Source organism: Strix aluco, chromosome 2, assembly GCF_031877795.1.
Source record: "Strix aluco isolate bStrAlu1 chromosome 2, bStrAlu1.hap1, whole genome shotgun sequence".
Classification (NCBI taxonomy): domain Eukaryota; kingdom Metazoa; phylum Chordata; class Aves; order Strigiformes; family Strigidae; genus Strix; species Strix aluco.
Window position 1 is genome coordinate 5,988,742 of NC_133932.1, and position 14,863 is coordinate 6,003,604.

Here is a 14,863-nt window from a genome sequence, read left to right on the forward strand (position 1 = left end):
TCTGTCTCATAGCCATAGTCCTCATATATTTTGTTTCCCAAAGTTCTGTTCCTTTTTTTCTGGCTGCAGAAAACTACCAACCTTTCCAGTTTCATCAGCAATATATCCTTTATTTTTCATGAGCACATAAGTGAAGCTACCGTTACTCTTTGAACTTCACTGGAATAATTTTGTCATTCAGTTGGGGAGTACCTGTGAACACAGAGAGGAGCCGGAGCGGAAAAAAAATAATGTATGGAGTTCAGTGTAAGAAGCTGAAATAAACACTATTACCTTGCTTCAGAGAGCTCTAAGATTTACAAAAAAGAGATTAGGTAGTAAGAGTGGGTATCAGAACTATACTAAGTGCTGCTGGAGAATCTGCAAAATGAGGTGACCAATGTGCATCACTTGTATGGTTTTATTATACAAGAGGTGCTATATATTTAGTGCTGTACAGAACAAGTTTGGTCCTTACACCATTTCAGTCAGTTCCCAGCTTCCAACCATGTTGACCGCGCTGTGCCGTGAGTCACTTTCAATTGCTACCTCATTTATTTCTGACCTGAATAACCTTTTGACAGCGTCTGGCGCACAGTATAGTGCTCCTTGGCCTGCATCGCGCTTCAGAGGCCGGAGCGCCGTCCCACGACACTTCCACGACTTTGGGCCAAGCCTCGGAGAACCACCGACCCTTCACGCGCCTGCAAGGGCAACCGGGGGTTATGTTGTTCCTCTCGGAAAGAAAAACGAGAGGATTTGTACCGGAGGTGCCGGGGGTATCAGCAGATGGGCTGGACACCGAGCGGCACAGCGCCACGGCAGGGAACGGGAGGCTCCCGCGCGCTCAGGGCCTCGCTCCGTCACCGCCGGGACCGTCAGTCACCGCCCGCGGCATTTTGGGCTGCTTTGGCCTTCCGCGCGCCGCTGAGGGCTGAGAAACCGACTGCCGCTCTCTCCGCTGACACGAGCCGAAGCTCTGTCCCCACCGCCAGCCCCGCTCCCCCGCCAGCCCGGCCCTCGGGCCTCCGCCGCGGGCAGCTCGTTGACCTCAGGGCGGCCGCAGACGCTCTCGCCGCAGTGGGGCGTGGCCGGAGGGGGGACGGCCCCGCCCCAGAACCCGCCCCCCCGGCTGGGCCCGGGGGCGGAGCGTCGCGGAGGGAAAGGCGCCTTCGGGAGGGGGGAGGGAAACTTGCGGTGCAGCCTTTCCCATTGGCGGGAGCCAGTGCCCATCTTTGCAGAGCCCCAATCAGATGCCGCGGATCGCAGCGGCGGCCAGCCATGCCGTCCCCACCGTTGTCGGCCTGGAGCCGACCTGACCGCCGAGCAGCGGCGAGCAGTCCCCGCCCTCCTCTCCTCTCCGCCACTCACATTCACCCGACTTGCCTGCAGCAGCCAATCGGAGGCTGCCGCTGCTGTCATTCACCAACCTTTGCCCCGCCCTCCCGCTCTCCCCTCAGCGGGGCTGGGCGCCGCGGGAGGATGAGGGGAGGGGAGGGGAGAGGTGGGGTGCAGGCGCCCGGTTGCGCGCCGGTGCGGCGGGCGGGGCCTGGGGAAGGGAGGGAGGTGGAGGAGGAGAAGGAGGAGGAGCTGCCGCCGCCGCCGCCAGAGGAGGTTTCAGTACCTCGGAGAACGGCTGCGAGCGCGCTGGGCGGGCGGGAGCTGCCGCCGCCGCCGCCTCTGCTGCCGCCGCCAGCTCCCCTGCCCCGCTCCTCTCCCGCCCCGCGCCCCCGGGGAGCGTTAGGAAGCGTCGCCTCAGGGCGAGCGGCCGCGCCAGGCGAGTCGCCCCGCTTACACCTTCCCCCCCCCCCCCTCCCCGGCGCCGAGGGAGTCCGTTCCCCCGTGGAAGCGTCCCCGGGGGAACGGCGACGGCACGGACTCGGTGACCGGGACGGGCGGGAGGGCTGAGGGGAGTCCGTCACCTCAGGGACGGGGCAGGCGGTCAGCCCGGGACGGCCGGGCTGCCTGAGGGGGTCGCTTGTTACTGTCGCTTGGTCCTGACGGAGCGGCGGGTGGCTGGCGAGGAGAGTGAGGGGCTCCCACCCCACCCTACCCCACCGCACCCCGGCGTGGGGCGGCCGCGCACCCTCCCGGCCCGGAGCCGAGGGGGACAGGAGGGTCCCGGGCAGCAGCGGCTGCCGGCACTTGCTGGGGAGGACAGAGAAGTAGATAGCGGGAGCCGCGGCTGTGGGGGGGAGAGGGAATCCGCTCCTCCGAAACCCTGGAGGCAAAGGTACCCCTGACTGGAAGGGTTTGGAGGGGAGAGGAAAGCGAACGTAGCCGAATTTTTGTAGTTCTGTTAAAATAGTAAGTGCTGACGGCAAATCTTAGGCAGAAAAGATAGAGAGAGATGGAGCCTACTGTTTTGGATGCCGGCTTGAATTTTTTGTTTACTTCTCGGTTTTAACCACTGCTAAATGTGGATTTTGTGAGAGAACCCGATGGCGGTTGTTCCATTGTTCCTTGTTTGAACGTAAATCTTAGTTCTGCTGCTTGTGGAAATTTTTTTATTTTTTAAAAGGACCTTTCCAGGTAGCTTTTACGCCTGACAAAATGAAGCCTTTGTATTTTTCAATCAATTATACCTAATATTGACATTCTGTTTGGTACAAGAGACTTAAAGTGCTGCCTCACTCAGAGGACCATTAAAGACTTTCTCTTTCGCTACATGTAGCTGAATGTGTTACTGCACATCCTTTCTCCCCCCCCAAATCTTCCGAAAGATTTTTCCAAAATGAAGAAATTTAATTTTCGCAAAGTTTTGGATGGTTTAACTGCCTCATCCCCTGGTGGAAGCAGTGGTGGTGGCAGTGGTGGTGGAAGTGGGGCTGGTGGTGGCTCCATGCACCCAGGAGGGACTGCAGGAGCTGCAGGGACACCCAGAGATGAGATCCAGGAGACGCTCACTTCAGATTATTTTCAAATTTGTAAGGTAAGGGCTGTATTTTTTTTTACTATGGCAATAATAAAAGCTACGATGTGTGTGTGGAGGCAGTAAATTGATTCCAGTCAGCCTTTTACTTGAGAACTGCAGTGGTTGTATAAGGACTTTGGAATGAAAAGACAGAGATCTCGTTGGTGCTTTTTTTCTTCCTGCTGCAGAGTTGGGGTGGTCAGTAAATTCATAAAAATCTTGATTTCAGCCTTCAGGGCCAAATCCTAAGTTCACACTTGGATCTCAAACTAGTAACAAGATTGCAGGCAGGAAAGCAAATCAATTGGTGCTAGTACAGACAACATTTACAAGTCATTAGAAATTCAAAATTGTATACATCTACTTCCCCTCCTCACTCTTCTCAGCCTCTCTTCCTTCCCTTTTTTAAGAAAAAGGCACAAGCTAGAAAAGAAAGACAGTGCAGTGATTACTGAACCTAGCACTTCAGTTGTTTGTGAGGGTTTGGATGTAAATTCAGGGTGTTTTTTTAGCATTAGTACTGAAGAATGTGATTGTATGACAATAAACTTAGTAGGACAGCATAAATACCAAAAGTTGCCAAATTTGTTTGGCATTGGTTTTTATGTGTTGGTTAGATCCTTAAGTGGGAATTTTCTTTGAGTAGAAAGCATAAAATATCCCAGTGTGTTTTGTGTTTTGTATCTGTTTTCTGCAACTAAGCTTTCAGTGGTGTTCTTAAATGCACAAGTAAAATCAGTATAAACTATTTGGTACTTCTGACCAGCCCTGGAATATGAAAATCATACTTTTGTAATGAGGACCAAAACCAAAAGGAGAGATTATATTATGATCCTCTGTTGTTATCTTTAACTTTGACATTAATTCTGTTGGCTTTACTAGAAGTTTTGTTTGCTTATTTGTTTTGCTGAGAAGCTTCAAAACCAGAATTTTTAATTGGTGCAATTTACATTATTAAGATGAACTTTACCTATTAAGTATACTTTTATTAACCAGATACCAGTTGATTTGAAATTTAGGTTATGACCAACTTCAGCACATTCTCATTTCTTTCTGTGTTTTGGGAAGAAGGAAGTAATACAAACAAACAAGACAAGCCTGTAAGACAGTTTGTGCACAGATGTGGTCCTTGTGAAACACACAGCTTTCCTGATCTCAGATATCATGATTCTAATTTCAACTGGTTTTCAGCTACAGCTGGTGTCAAAACTCTTACAGAGTTAAGGGGAAGAAAGATGAGCCCCCATGACTTTAAGAGTCAAAGACCTTTGGGAATGGGTTCTACGTAATTCTAATTTCTGGAGGTTTTATAGTTCTTTGCCATCCGGAACCAAAACAGGTTCAGGCCTTTTGCGTCAAATTATTCTGTAGTTTAATAGACTGTCAGTGATCAGTGCAGTAGAAGCATACCTGTTTTCCAGGGTTGAATTTGACTCCTTTTGCTTATGTACACAGTAATTTAGCATTTTGTGAAACTCCAGGTATTCAGAACAGCAATTTCCCATTTTTGTCACTTCAGTAAAAAGATAATGCAAATAATCAAGATACATTAAAATATCATTAGAAGGTCTGACATTGTGAGACTTCTAAGTAAGGCTGAAAGTGAACATGGTTCTTCATGTTTAAGTCATTCGATTGGGACAGAGATCTGTATTTAGCATGATAGGTTTTTATTTTGTATGGTATATTTGCAAAAATAGGCAACATAAGATGCAAGAAATTATTTTTCTGCCTAATCGTCATTATTTCCCTTCTTTGGCTTCATATTACTTGAAGACAGTTGGTGATATGTTCTGATAGATCTACTTGGAAATAGATCTGATAGATCTACTTGGAAACAGATCTCCTTGGTGTATAGGGATATGTCATTTTGAGAAGAATTCGTTAGGCAGTATTTGCCTGTCTCAGCTCTCAGGTTAAAATGTTCTCAACAAAGTAAATATTTGTATAGGAAGGCTTTTGGCTGCTTGCAGCAGCACTTGCTTATGAATGCATGGTACTGCAGAAGTCTACTTTCTAGTATACAAAATACCAGCTTCCTTTTTTTCAAGATAAAAGAGTATGCTAAAAGCAAGCTTCCAAAATGCTCGATTTCTATGTGCGCACAAGATACTGCAATGTTTATTCAACAGGCTCCACTTAATCAGCTGGATTACAGTTTGGGAACATTACAAGCATGTTTGAGGGAACCAACAAAACCCCACAGGCCCCAGTCCTGCATTCTGTACCATGCAAGTGTACCGAAGGCAGGGGGACTTGATGCAGGCACAGCTTTCATCCTGCATGCATCAGGGTGCAGGATCCAAGCCATAATTTGTTACCTCAATCAGTTTGAATTATATTAAAAATACAGTAAGACACATATAATGCAACCTTTCTCTTCCCCGAGCTTTTGTTGTGTAGAACTTGTGGTATTTCAATTGTGTATTTTCTTGTTAAGTTACATAAGTTATATAGGCTGCATATTTAAGGATCCATGATCTGTGATCCTGCTGCACGCAGAACTGAGTAAAGCTAATGGCAGTTTTGGTTTGTTATGATCTGCAGGATCGAGGCAGATGGGCTTAGAGTCTAAGTAGCACCTCAAACTGGTTTTCCTTTCTTTGCTGATTATAAAATCTGCATTTAGATATGAAACATAAAAGCTGACTCATACTTAAGAATTAAAGGGCCTTACCCTGCAGTTTTTATTTAAATAAATTGTCTTTCTGAAGTTTGTGGGAGGTCTGCTTGACTAAAACCACAGATCCAATCCTCTACCAGAAACACTCTTTTTATTGGTAATGCACCTGATTTCATTAGTAACACACCTGAAAGCTCTCTCTCCATTTTGTGACATTTTTAGGATGCTTATTTCCACAGTGTCTTTTTGAGACATAGACTAGAACTTCATAGAAGTAAATTGAATATTTCACTTTATACTGACACATTCACAATGAGTTACTTTTGGCATTTATATTTAAATCATTAATGTAATCTTCTGTATTGAAAGACTAAAAATGAAATAGTCTTGAAACTATTACATATGAAATAGCTACAGCCTTTTTTAAACATGATAAATTTATATGTTGGTAGCTGTACTGATGTATCAGTGGCACCCTTTTCAAAGTACTCATGTAATGTGAAATTTTGTCAGAACTGTATTTTGTGACAACAGGAAGCTGAGGTATAGTTTATAGTATATCTAGGGCTGCTCTTGGGATTTGGGTATCCAAATGGAAATCATGAAAATACCGATTATAGTTCACATTCATTGAATTGAGTGTGTGAGATAGCACCATCATGCCAAAAGCTAGGCATGATCCCGTAGAATATGTTAGTAAAGTCTATATTAATTTTAATGGGGATAGACCCAGTTTCCTCATTTTTGCTTCTTTATATTTTCCCTCTGTATATATGGGTTTTTTCTGGCAAGGATTTTTTAGGCTTGCCTATGTTTGTCCATAACATATAGAAACTAAAAATACAGCACTGGGGAGAGATCTGCTATTGATACAGGAAGCGAGAAAATCTGTTAGGATGTTGTAAATCGTTTGAGTAGAACTTTGAGCAGATAGAACATAAAAGGACAAAACAGTGATTTTATTACTTTTGCAGAAGGTTGATTGTTAGGGGATGACGCAGCTGGGAAAAACTGAATAAGAATGAAGATGTACATTTTTGGAACACAGAGTACATATTCTTCATGAAAATAAGTCTCCCACAGAGAACTACTTGAGCTTTTCTTGAAGAACAATCATAGGGTTGAATTTGTAGAGCATGATGTTAATAACTTTATGCAGAAAATGTTTGAAATCAACACCTCAGTTAAGAGCATAGTAACAGTTGCCCTTTACTAGACATAGAATTAATCTAGTCCAGTATGTTTTCTTTAGCTACAGGCAGCAATTAGATACCCTAGAAAATGTTCAAGAACCAACAAAATTAGTCATCTCACAGAATTATTCCCCAAATGCTGATGGTTATGAACTGCCTTTAAACCTCCAAGCACGAGATTTCTGTTCTTTCCAAAAGTGTTATTCAGTGTTATTACTGGGTAGTCTTGCTATCTAATAAACATCCCTCTTCATCTTGCTGTATTATTCATATTGATAGTATAGTCATAGTTCCAGTATGCGCATTACCCAGTCTTTATACAAAACCCATGGAGGCCAGAATAGTGTCAGGCTTTTGTTGAAAATGGTATGGAAGCCCATGGCCAATTACAGTTGTGCCTTTCTAACCCTACTTTTCTTATGACAAAATCAGGCCTTCAAGATGCATTCAATCAGTAGCCAATTTAAATACCTTAATTATCTGGATTTCCTATAAGGTGGTCTTATACTTTAATTCCCAGAGTTTATAGAGAGTAGTACTTTATTTTGTCAACCTATGAAGATGAGCATTTAGTCCCTCTGACAGCAGTCAAGTAGGCACTTAAACTGCAAATGCAACATGACGCTACAGTTCAGTGATAATAGAGATGAATTTTTGGAATGGCAGTTTAAGAACAATTCTACAGTAGCACATAGTTCTATCTTTGATTATGAAAAATAAAAAAAATAAAAATCTTTGCTATAAGCTATCCATAGTGTTTTAGTTAGTTTGAGCTGTTGGGTTAATCTGTGTTGTTTCCTTAGTAAGGTTATTCAGGGTAGGAAAAAAAAAAAAAGTGTGAAGTGCTACATTTCAGAGAAAACCCATTTTGAAGTAAGTATTAACCCTTACTTGTAAGTACTCAGAGCTCATTTGATACTTAAATGGTAAATAAGAATGTTGGGAAGAATTTTTCCAGTTTGGATCTAATGTTAGATGCAAACCCTTATTCTGTTTAAAACTACAGAGTCATAAATGACACTTCTGTAATTAGATGATGGAAACTTTATGAAATGATGAGCATAACGTGTGATAAGCATAGCGTGGTTTTCTTTTTTAAATGTTTGTATTAATTAAAAATAGGATTCATCAGTGATAAAGAGCATGGCACATTAAAAGCTTCTTTTTTTAAGAACTCCGAAGATTTAAAACTACCTATAGTAGTATAACTGGACTCTCTTGTTTTGTTTTGTTTTGTTTTTCAAACACCTGTCTTTTCACCTCACTATATTTGATTCTTAATCAAATATTAATCCTAAATGCATTAATGCGGACCCTTCATGGCCAACACTTGCAATTACAGCTTCAAAACCATTTACAGACTTTTAAGGTTGCAAAACAAAACACTTGAAAGTTCCAAATTTCTTTAATTACATGATCCCATATTTCTTCTATAGGTCTAATTTAGTAAAACAAATAATGTTTGCTCAACAGAAAGCACTTCAATATTTCTTTGCATACTTAGAACTCGGAGCATACCTGAATATTAAGTTCCCCATGGACAGAAGTGCTCACCACTGTAGTTTTGAAAGCTTTATAAACATTAATGAATTGACCTTCATAATATTTCTGTGAGATGGAGATATTATTATTCCTGCTGTATAGATGAGGAACCAAGGCACAGAAAATCCCAAATGCCAGATTGTTTAGTGTCCACTGTTCTGAGCTTCCAGCCTGGCCTGCTATGAATCTGATTTTTTTTTTTTAGCATATTTAATGTTTTTATATGACTTACGTCTTCCCTTTATGCCTCCCATTGTTTTCACATTCTGTTGCAAGTATTGTGCACAATTACAGAGTAGTCTTTAGGCTAGTTATTCATACTGTTAATGTATATGTCCACCTTAGAACAGCTCTGAATTTCTTTCCTGTCTCAAATGACTACAGGTGGAATGCTGGCTCTGCATTGGACCTGTGAATTGTACCTAAGATGTATGAATATCATCAATCTCCATTATCTCAAATTGGTCAATCACAAAATGGAAACATGATTAGCAGCCACATGTGAAAAGCTTAATTCATGGCCATTGGCTTGATGATTTATAAAACTAAGTGATAAGAGCACCGATAGAATTTAATTTCTGCAATTTTCTATCTGAATTGTACCTTGCACCTTCCTATTTTGAACCAAATAGACAAGTTTGGCAGACATCAGCTCTTTAATTGTTTACTTCTGATTTGTCCACAGGACTGACCAGACTGTACTATGCATGGACTGAGGCAAAAGTTCTATGGCAGAAAAAGATAATTTAATTAATCCCTACAAGAGGGGAACAAATTCATGTTGCATAGATTCTCTTAGTTTGTGTATATTCTAATTTTTCTGCTTTTTATGGTTGACCTTGTATTTTTAGCAATAGAAGAGTGATAGAATATCCTGAGTTGGAAGGGACCCATGAGAATCACTGAGTTCAACTCCTGACTGCACACAGGGCAACTGGAAAGTTAAACTATTTACTGTAATTTTGTGTGCTATTTCAAGTATATTGGGGGGGGGGGTGGGTTTTTTTAACCCAAGGGTTCATTAATTTCAATCATGTGGAGTCTTTGAATAAAGAATGGAAATTCAGGATATACTTTTTCCTCACGAGAAAGAGAGAATGTTCCTCCTCACTGAAAATATATATTAAGGATAGCTTAATATTCCTCTCTGTTCAGGGGTCACTTTTTCACAGGCCATCATAACAGAACTCCAGTCTTCCTTCTTTGAGCTGATGATGGGACTGGGAAATCCCTGGATATCCTGGAAATGGTGAAGAAACCATGGAACATAGTGAGGAATGCAGTATCTTCACATTTATATAGCACAGGCCTCATTCAACCTCAACCTGGTGTTTCTCATTCCTGTGAGAACTCCACTGAGTTTATACCTGGGACACAGGGCTTTTCTCACAAAGTTAATTCCCATTCCCAAGTTTTCTCGTGTTGTCTCTCCTTTATTTTGTGTTCCATCATTTTTATCCTCTTAACTGTTACTCCCTGCTAGTGGGAACTGGACACACTGGATATACTGTATCTTACCTGTGGGCTACCAGTGAGTTAATGAGAAATTAAATTCCCATTGCAGTGGGAAAAGCGATTTTGAATCTTTTCTGGGAGGATGGAGGAAATTCAGCCTGGTTGGCCCATATCTCAGGGAGTGTTCTGATCATAGAGCTGTCATGTAAAACATCGGTTGTATAAGCAACTATTTTCTCCAACGTATTTCTGAAAGAAAAAGACTTCATTTTTTAAAGAAATCACTGAGAAATTACTTTCAATTTCAATAAGAACTAAGAATAACCTTCGATGAGAACTTACTTAGGTTCATGATGAAAATATGAAGTAGTGGAAGATTTTTTTTCTTCCAAGTAGAAGTACATATACTACATAAAATATGCAACTGTCTTCAGTGGAGGTGGACTAAATCTAAGACAGACCCCATTCTCACTTGGTTAGTTTAGATGAATCTCCATTCATAGCTGATTCTTATTCTGAGACATCTGATACTCCCTGGTGTATGGTATATGCCCAAATCCCTTTTTGAGGTCTGTGTGAAAATACTGTGAAAAGTTAGTATTAGTACATTCACTTTATAAACAGAGAAAAGGAAGCATTAGAGAAGTGAACTAATATACCCCAAGCTGTATGAATGTATTGGTCTATTGGCTATTCTAAGAAAAAGGGTTTATAAAAGCTGCTTATAGGGATATATTAATTTGTCACAATGTATGTTAGAGTCATTATAGGGGAAAGTTAGAGGACTGTATGATTAGAAGTATAAGTAATGTGCATCTGTGGAGAGAAGAGAAAGCAATATTGTTAGGTACAGATGGCTGGTAAATACACTCAAATGCAATAAGATGTTATCTTTGTGCTGTGTCCATTCCTAACAGATCACCAGCAAAGGCTATGAATAGTAAAAAATACTAGAGACAATCTGTTGCCTGTAGCTAGGGTCAAAGTCTGATGAGGTACACTTTTTATGGTTCCTTTGAAGTTAAGTTGTATACAGTACTGAAAAAAAAAAAGACCCTTACTATTTAAGGCTTTGAGTTGATGAATGCATATATTCAAAAGTAGCCTTACCGAATTCAGTGGTATATGTGCAGATACAGGTAGCGTGTCTTTCTGCAGAATTTGAATCCAATCAATCAAAAATAATTGCTTATATTTAATATAAAAATCTGTTATATAAGAATGCTGTGAGGTCAAACACTCAGAAGTCAGGTCCCTTATTCAGCTAGTGTTCAGTTACGTCTATATGTGTGGCAATCTGGTCTTTATTGCATCTTTTTATTTTCTTGAAGTGTCTGCTTATATTTTGTTCCAGTCCTCCATCACATTTGGTTTGAACAGTACACAACATATGGGAAGGACGGATGCTATTCTGTGTGTGTTCTTTGCAACGGTTCCTGTGAGAAAATCTCTGCATTATCCAGTGGACGTCACAAAAAGTCGTACTAAATAAATTACAAATGCTCATCTCAGCATCGTTCATCCCATTTCATCTATTGTATCCCTTAAGGCTGGATGTGTGCTTTCAGTTACACCTGTCTGGCATCAGTTGTATTACAGATACATTCTGTTGTAGCTGTGGATGAAAGCTAAGTGTAGTGGGTCCAAAGAACCCTAGTTTGTTCATTGTTTATCCCTACATGTATTTTTAAATGCTTACTGAATGAGGCAAAGGCAGGAAAACTGGCATGTGGTTATGTAAACAGAGATCTGATTCTTATGATCTTTGGATATAGTGTCTTCATTTGTGCCCGTGAGCTATGCCTTTGGTAGTGTTACAGACAATGCAGCGGGGGATAGTAATGTGCAAGATCTGCTGGATTTCACTGCTGTTAGAGGGCAAAAAGCTGCCATAAAGCATCTCAATTTCATTTGGAATATATCTTCACCATATGTGAGATGAGATGCTGGCCAATATCTCCCGATTAAATTCTCAATTCAACATCAGAAAAAAAAGGCCTTAAATTGCATGCAATATGCATACAGAAAGAAGGTAGGAGAAGACTAATTATTAATTAGTAATAAATAGTAAACAATGTTGTAAATGCTAGTAATGAAATCTGGTAATAGCATTTGTATTCAGGAATGCCAAATTATGTTACAAAATAAAAGATTTCCACAGGAATACACCAATACCGATTATCTCTAAGTAGGGTTTTAACTCTGTTTCTATAGCTTTTTTTTAAAAAAAAAAAATCTTCAGTAACTTTTATCATAGTGGCAAAATTTTCTTATATCATAGTAGCATGGATATTTTTTTTGCAAGATTTTTTTAATTACCCAATATGGCTGATTTTTTTTGATTATTATTTTTTTTTTAAAATTAAAATATTCTGAAAGGAGCAAACAAAACATCTGCTTCAGAATAGTAACCACAGCCAGCCAAAACAGAACAGGATATAATCAGCCTAAAGTAGCAAAGTTCTAGAAAATCCAAAGATGGGAAGACATGCAAAATTAATTAATGCTATGTTGGTCTGGTGTCACTTTAATAAAAACAGAAGGTTTTTTTATTTCTCATTAAAGTTTTGAAATTATGTTTGGACTGGACTGCATGTCCAGTCATAGTGAAGACAAAAATATTTTCCTTTCAGGGCTGTCAGATATGTGGAATGATATTACAGTTCTTGTAAATACCCATAAAACAGATCTCCATCAGACAGTTTTTATTCTGAACAAAACTATTTCAAATTCTAGAGTAATATGGTTAAATGATGCAGCAACAACAACAAAATCAGTATGAACTACTATTTGAATTACACTGACTATAATGATTCCCCATTTGGACAGAAGTCTTGCTTAAGTAGGTAGGCCAAATTGAGTTTTTAAATCAGTGGTTTAAGGTTGGGTATTTTTGTTATTTTACATTAAAGCCAAGGCCAAAGTTTTATTAAAGTCTGTGTCATTTTTCTATAGATTGATGCCCTGTTTCTTCTTGCTAGTTTAACTGGTAAGAGTGGGAAGTTCATTATAGCATATTTACTTAACAATGGATGCAATTCCTTCATTGTGTTCTCCATTTTCCTCCCTTTTAAAATATTTGTCTTGTTTTAACTTGGTAGAGTTCTTTCAGAAAGAATGGGAAGGAAAGAGGGGAAATCATTTTGCATACAATGTCTTTTCTTGAATTTAGGATTTCTCCAAACGGGATAATACATACCTTGGGATGATTATATTCATGTATTACCCTGTAACTTATTTTATTAACTTATTACACTGTAACTCAGTGCTGTGGTAGATGTGGCAACATGGTGTAGTTGTCGAGCAGTTGCTTGGCCACAGCAACACTGACTTAAATAGACCAAACAAGTAAGATTAAAATCCAATCGCTCTGCTTTGAGCAGGGGAGGTTGGATAGGCAGTCTGCAGAATTCCCTTCCAACCTCACCTGTGCTGTGAACTGGGAATAATGCAGTTCAAGGATCAATGTAATTTTATTTGTGTGGAATTTTCTGTCTGAATTATATTAATTTTTGTATTTTTGATACACTACAGTATATTTCAAAGAACAAGCATGAGAAGAATGCTTTTTGAAATTCAGAAGGCCTTATTTTTCTCCTGTGGTTCACTTAACTTGGCTATTTGTATCAATATGAATCATATGCAAATAGGATCATCCGTATTTGATAGTCTTTAACATCCAGTTTGCAGATCTGAAAGTGACAGTGGAAAAACACATGCCTGAAGTTTCTGCAGAGATTTTTGCCATGAAAAGAACTTCAGTGGGGACTGCAAAATTTCTTCTTCATTTTAATTATTTTTTAAACTCATTTTAATTATTTTTTTAAACTCATTGTCTTAAAGATACCTTTTTCAGGGCCAAACAATATGAGGAAATTGAAAAATTATGTAATGTATGGTAGAACTAACATGCCATAAAAAAGTCATATGGTCTGCATACAGACTTTTTAAAAACTAGTAGAGTAAAAACAATACATATTAAAAATGTAGACTTGATACTAATTTTTGCAACCTTATGTTTTAGGGTTTTTTTAAGTACATTAAGCTCCTTCCAAAGGAAAAAAAGTTTCATGTTCATAGTACAAAAATGTATAATATACAAGTCAGTTCATTTCAAATAGTCCAATATGTATATCTGTTTTTTTCATATAATTATCAGTGTACAATATTTGTGTTAACTGTTAAAATTCAGGTGTTTATTTTGGCTGAGGGTTCCTGATGTACAGCCATCTTTTTTTAGAATGATCTTTTGTGAAAGAAAAATATTGTAGTTGAAACTATTACTCTTCTATGCTAGAAGTTGTGTATGTAAATACTATGAGACTTTTTTACTAATCTGGTTGTTTTCTGTGGATATCCTTTCTTCCTGCCCCTGTATTCCCTATTTCAGTAACAATTCTCTTTTTCCCTTGTGTACCTGCATTTTCCACGCTTTTTCTCTACTGTGTTTTTCTCCACCAATACCGACCTCCTTTTTCTCCATCTCTCAGATGCACTGCTGCTGGTGAAGATAAGAAGCTCATAAGAATTACCCTGCTGAGACAAACCAATGGTCCATATCACCCAGCAGTCAGTCTCTGACAGGGGCAATAGAATATGTCATTTAGGGAGAGTAATAAGTTAGATCACTTTCTGCAGTCCATTCCCTTTCTAATCTCTCATCATCCACAATCACTGGATTGGAGATGTCAGAGAGTGTGTCCTTAGCCAGTCCTTTTGGAATCCATTTATCAATAACGTCCGTGAATTTGTCTAATGCCTTTTGAACCTGCTAATACTCAGCCTTCACAACCTCCTATGGTGGCAAGTTTCAGAAGTTCATTACCTGTTGCGTAAAGAAGTATTTTCTTTTTTTCTCTTTTAAACTAATCTTTCATTTGTTTTGAATGGCTCTGTGGTTTTGCTGAATAGCAGTTCCACATTTAACTTTCCCGTTCTCTTGATTATGTAGATCTCAGTCATATCCCTCCACAGCTTTCTCATCTCCAAACTGAAGTTGCAGCACTTTTAGTTTTTCCTGATAGAGCATGTGTCCGTCACCTCGAGCATTAGTTGCCTTCCCTGTATCAGCTCTGGCTTGACTATTTCTTCAGATGTGGAGATGAGAGCTGCATACAGTACTCAAGTAATCACAGAATCGCAGAATCATCTAGGTTG

The 14,863-nt window shown here is 40.0% G+C and overlaps 1 protein-coding gene across 2 annotated transcripts in view; it reads left to right on the forward strand.

Annotated features, from left to right (window-relative positions):
- Window positions 1–1,620: 1,620 nt before the first annotated feature.
- Window positions 1,621–14,863, forward strand: part of STXBP5L (syntaxin binding protein 5L) — a 219,584-nt gene continuing 206,341 nt past the window's right edge. For both annotated transcript variants that reach the window (XM_074809076.1, XM_074809084.1), the window contains exon 1: window positions 1,621–2,911. In XM_074809076.1, the coding sequence (XP_074665177.1) occupies window positions 2,714–2,911 (198 nt within the window). In that variant the 5' untranslated portion in view covers window positions 1,621–2,713. The remainder of the gene's footprint in view (window positions 2,912–14,863) is intronic.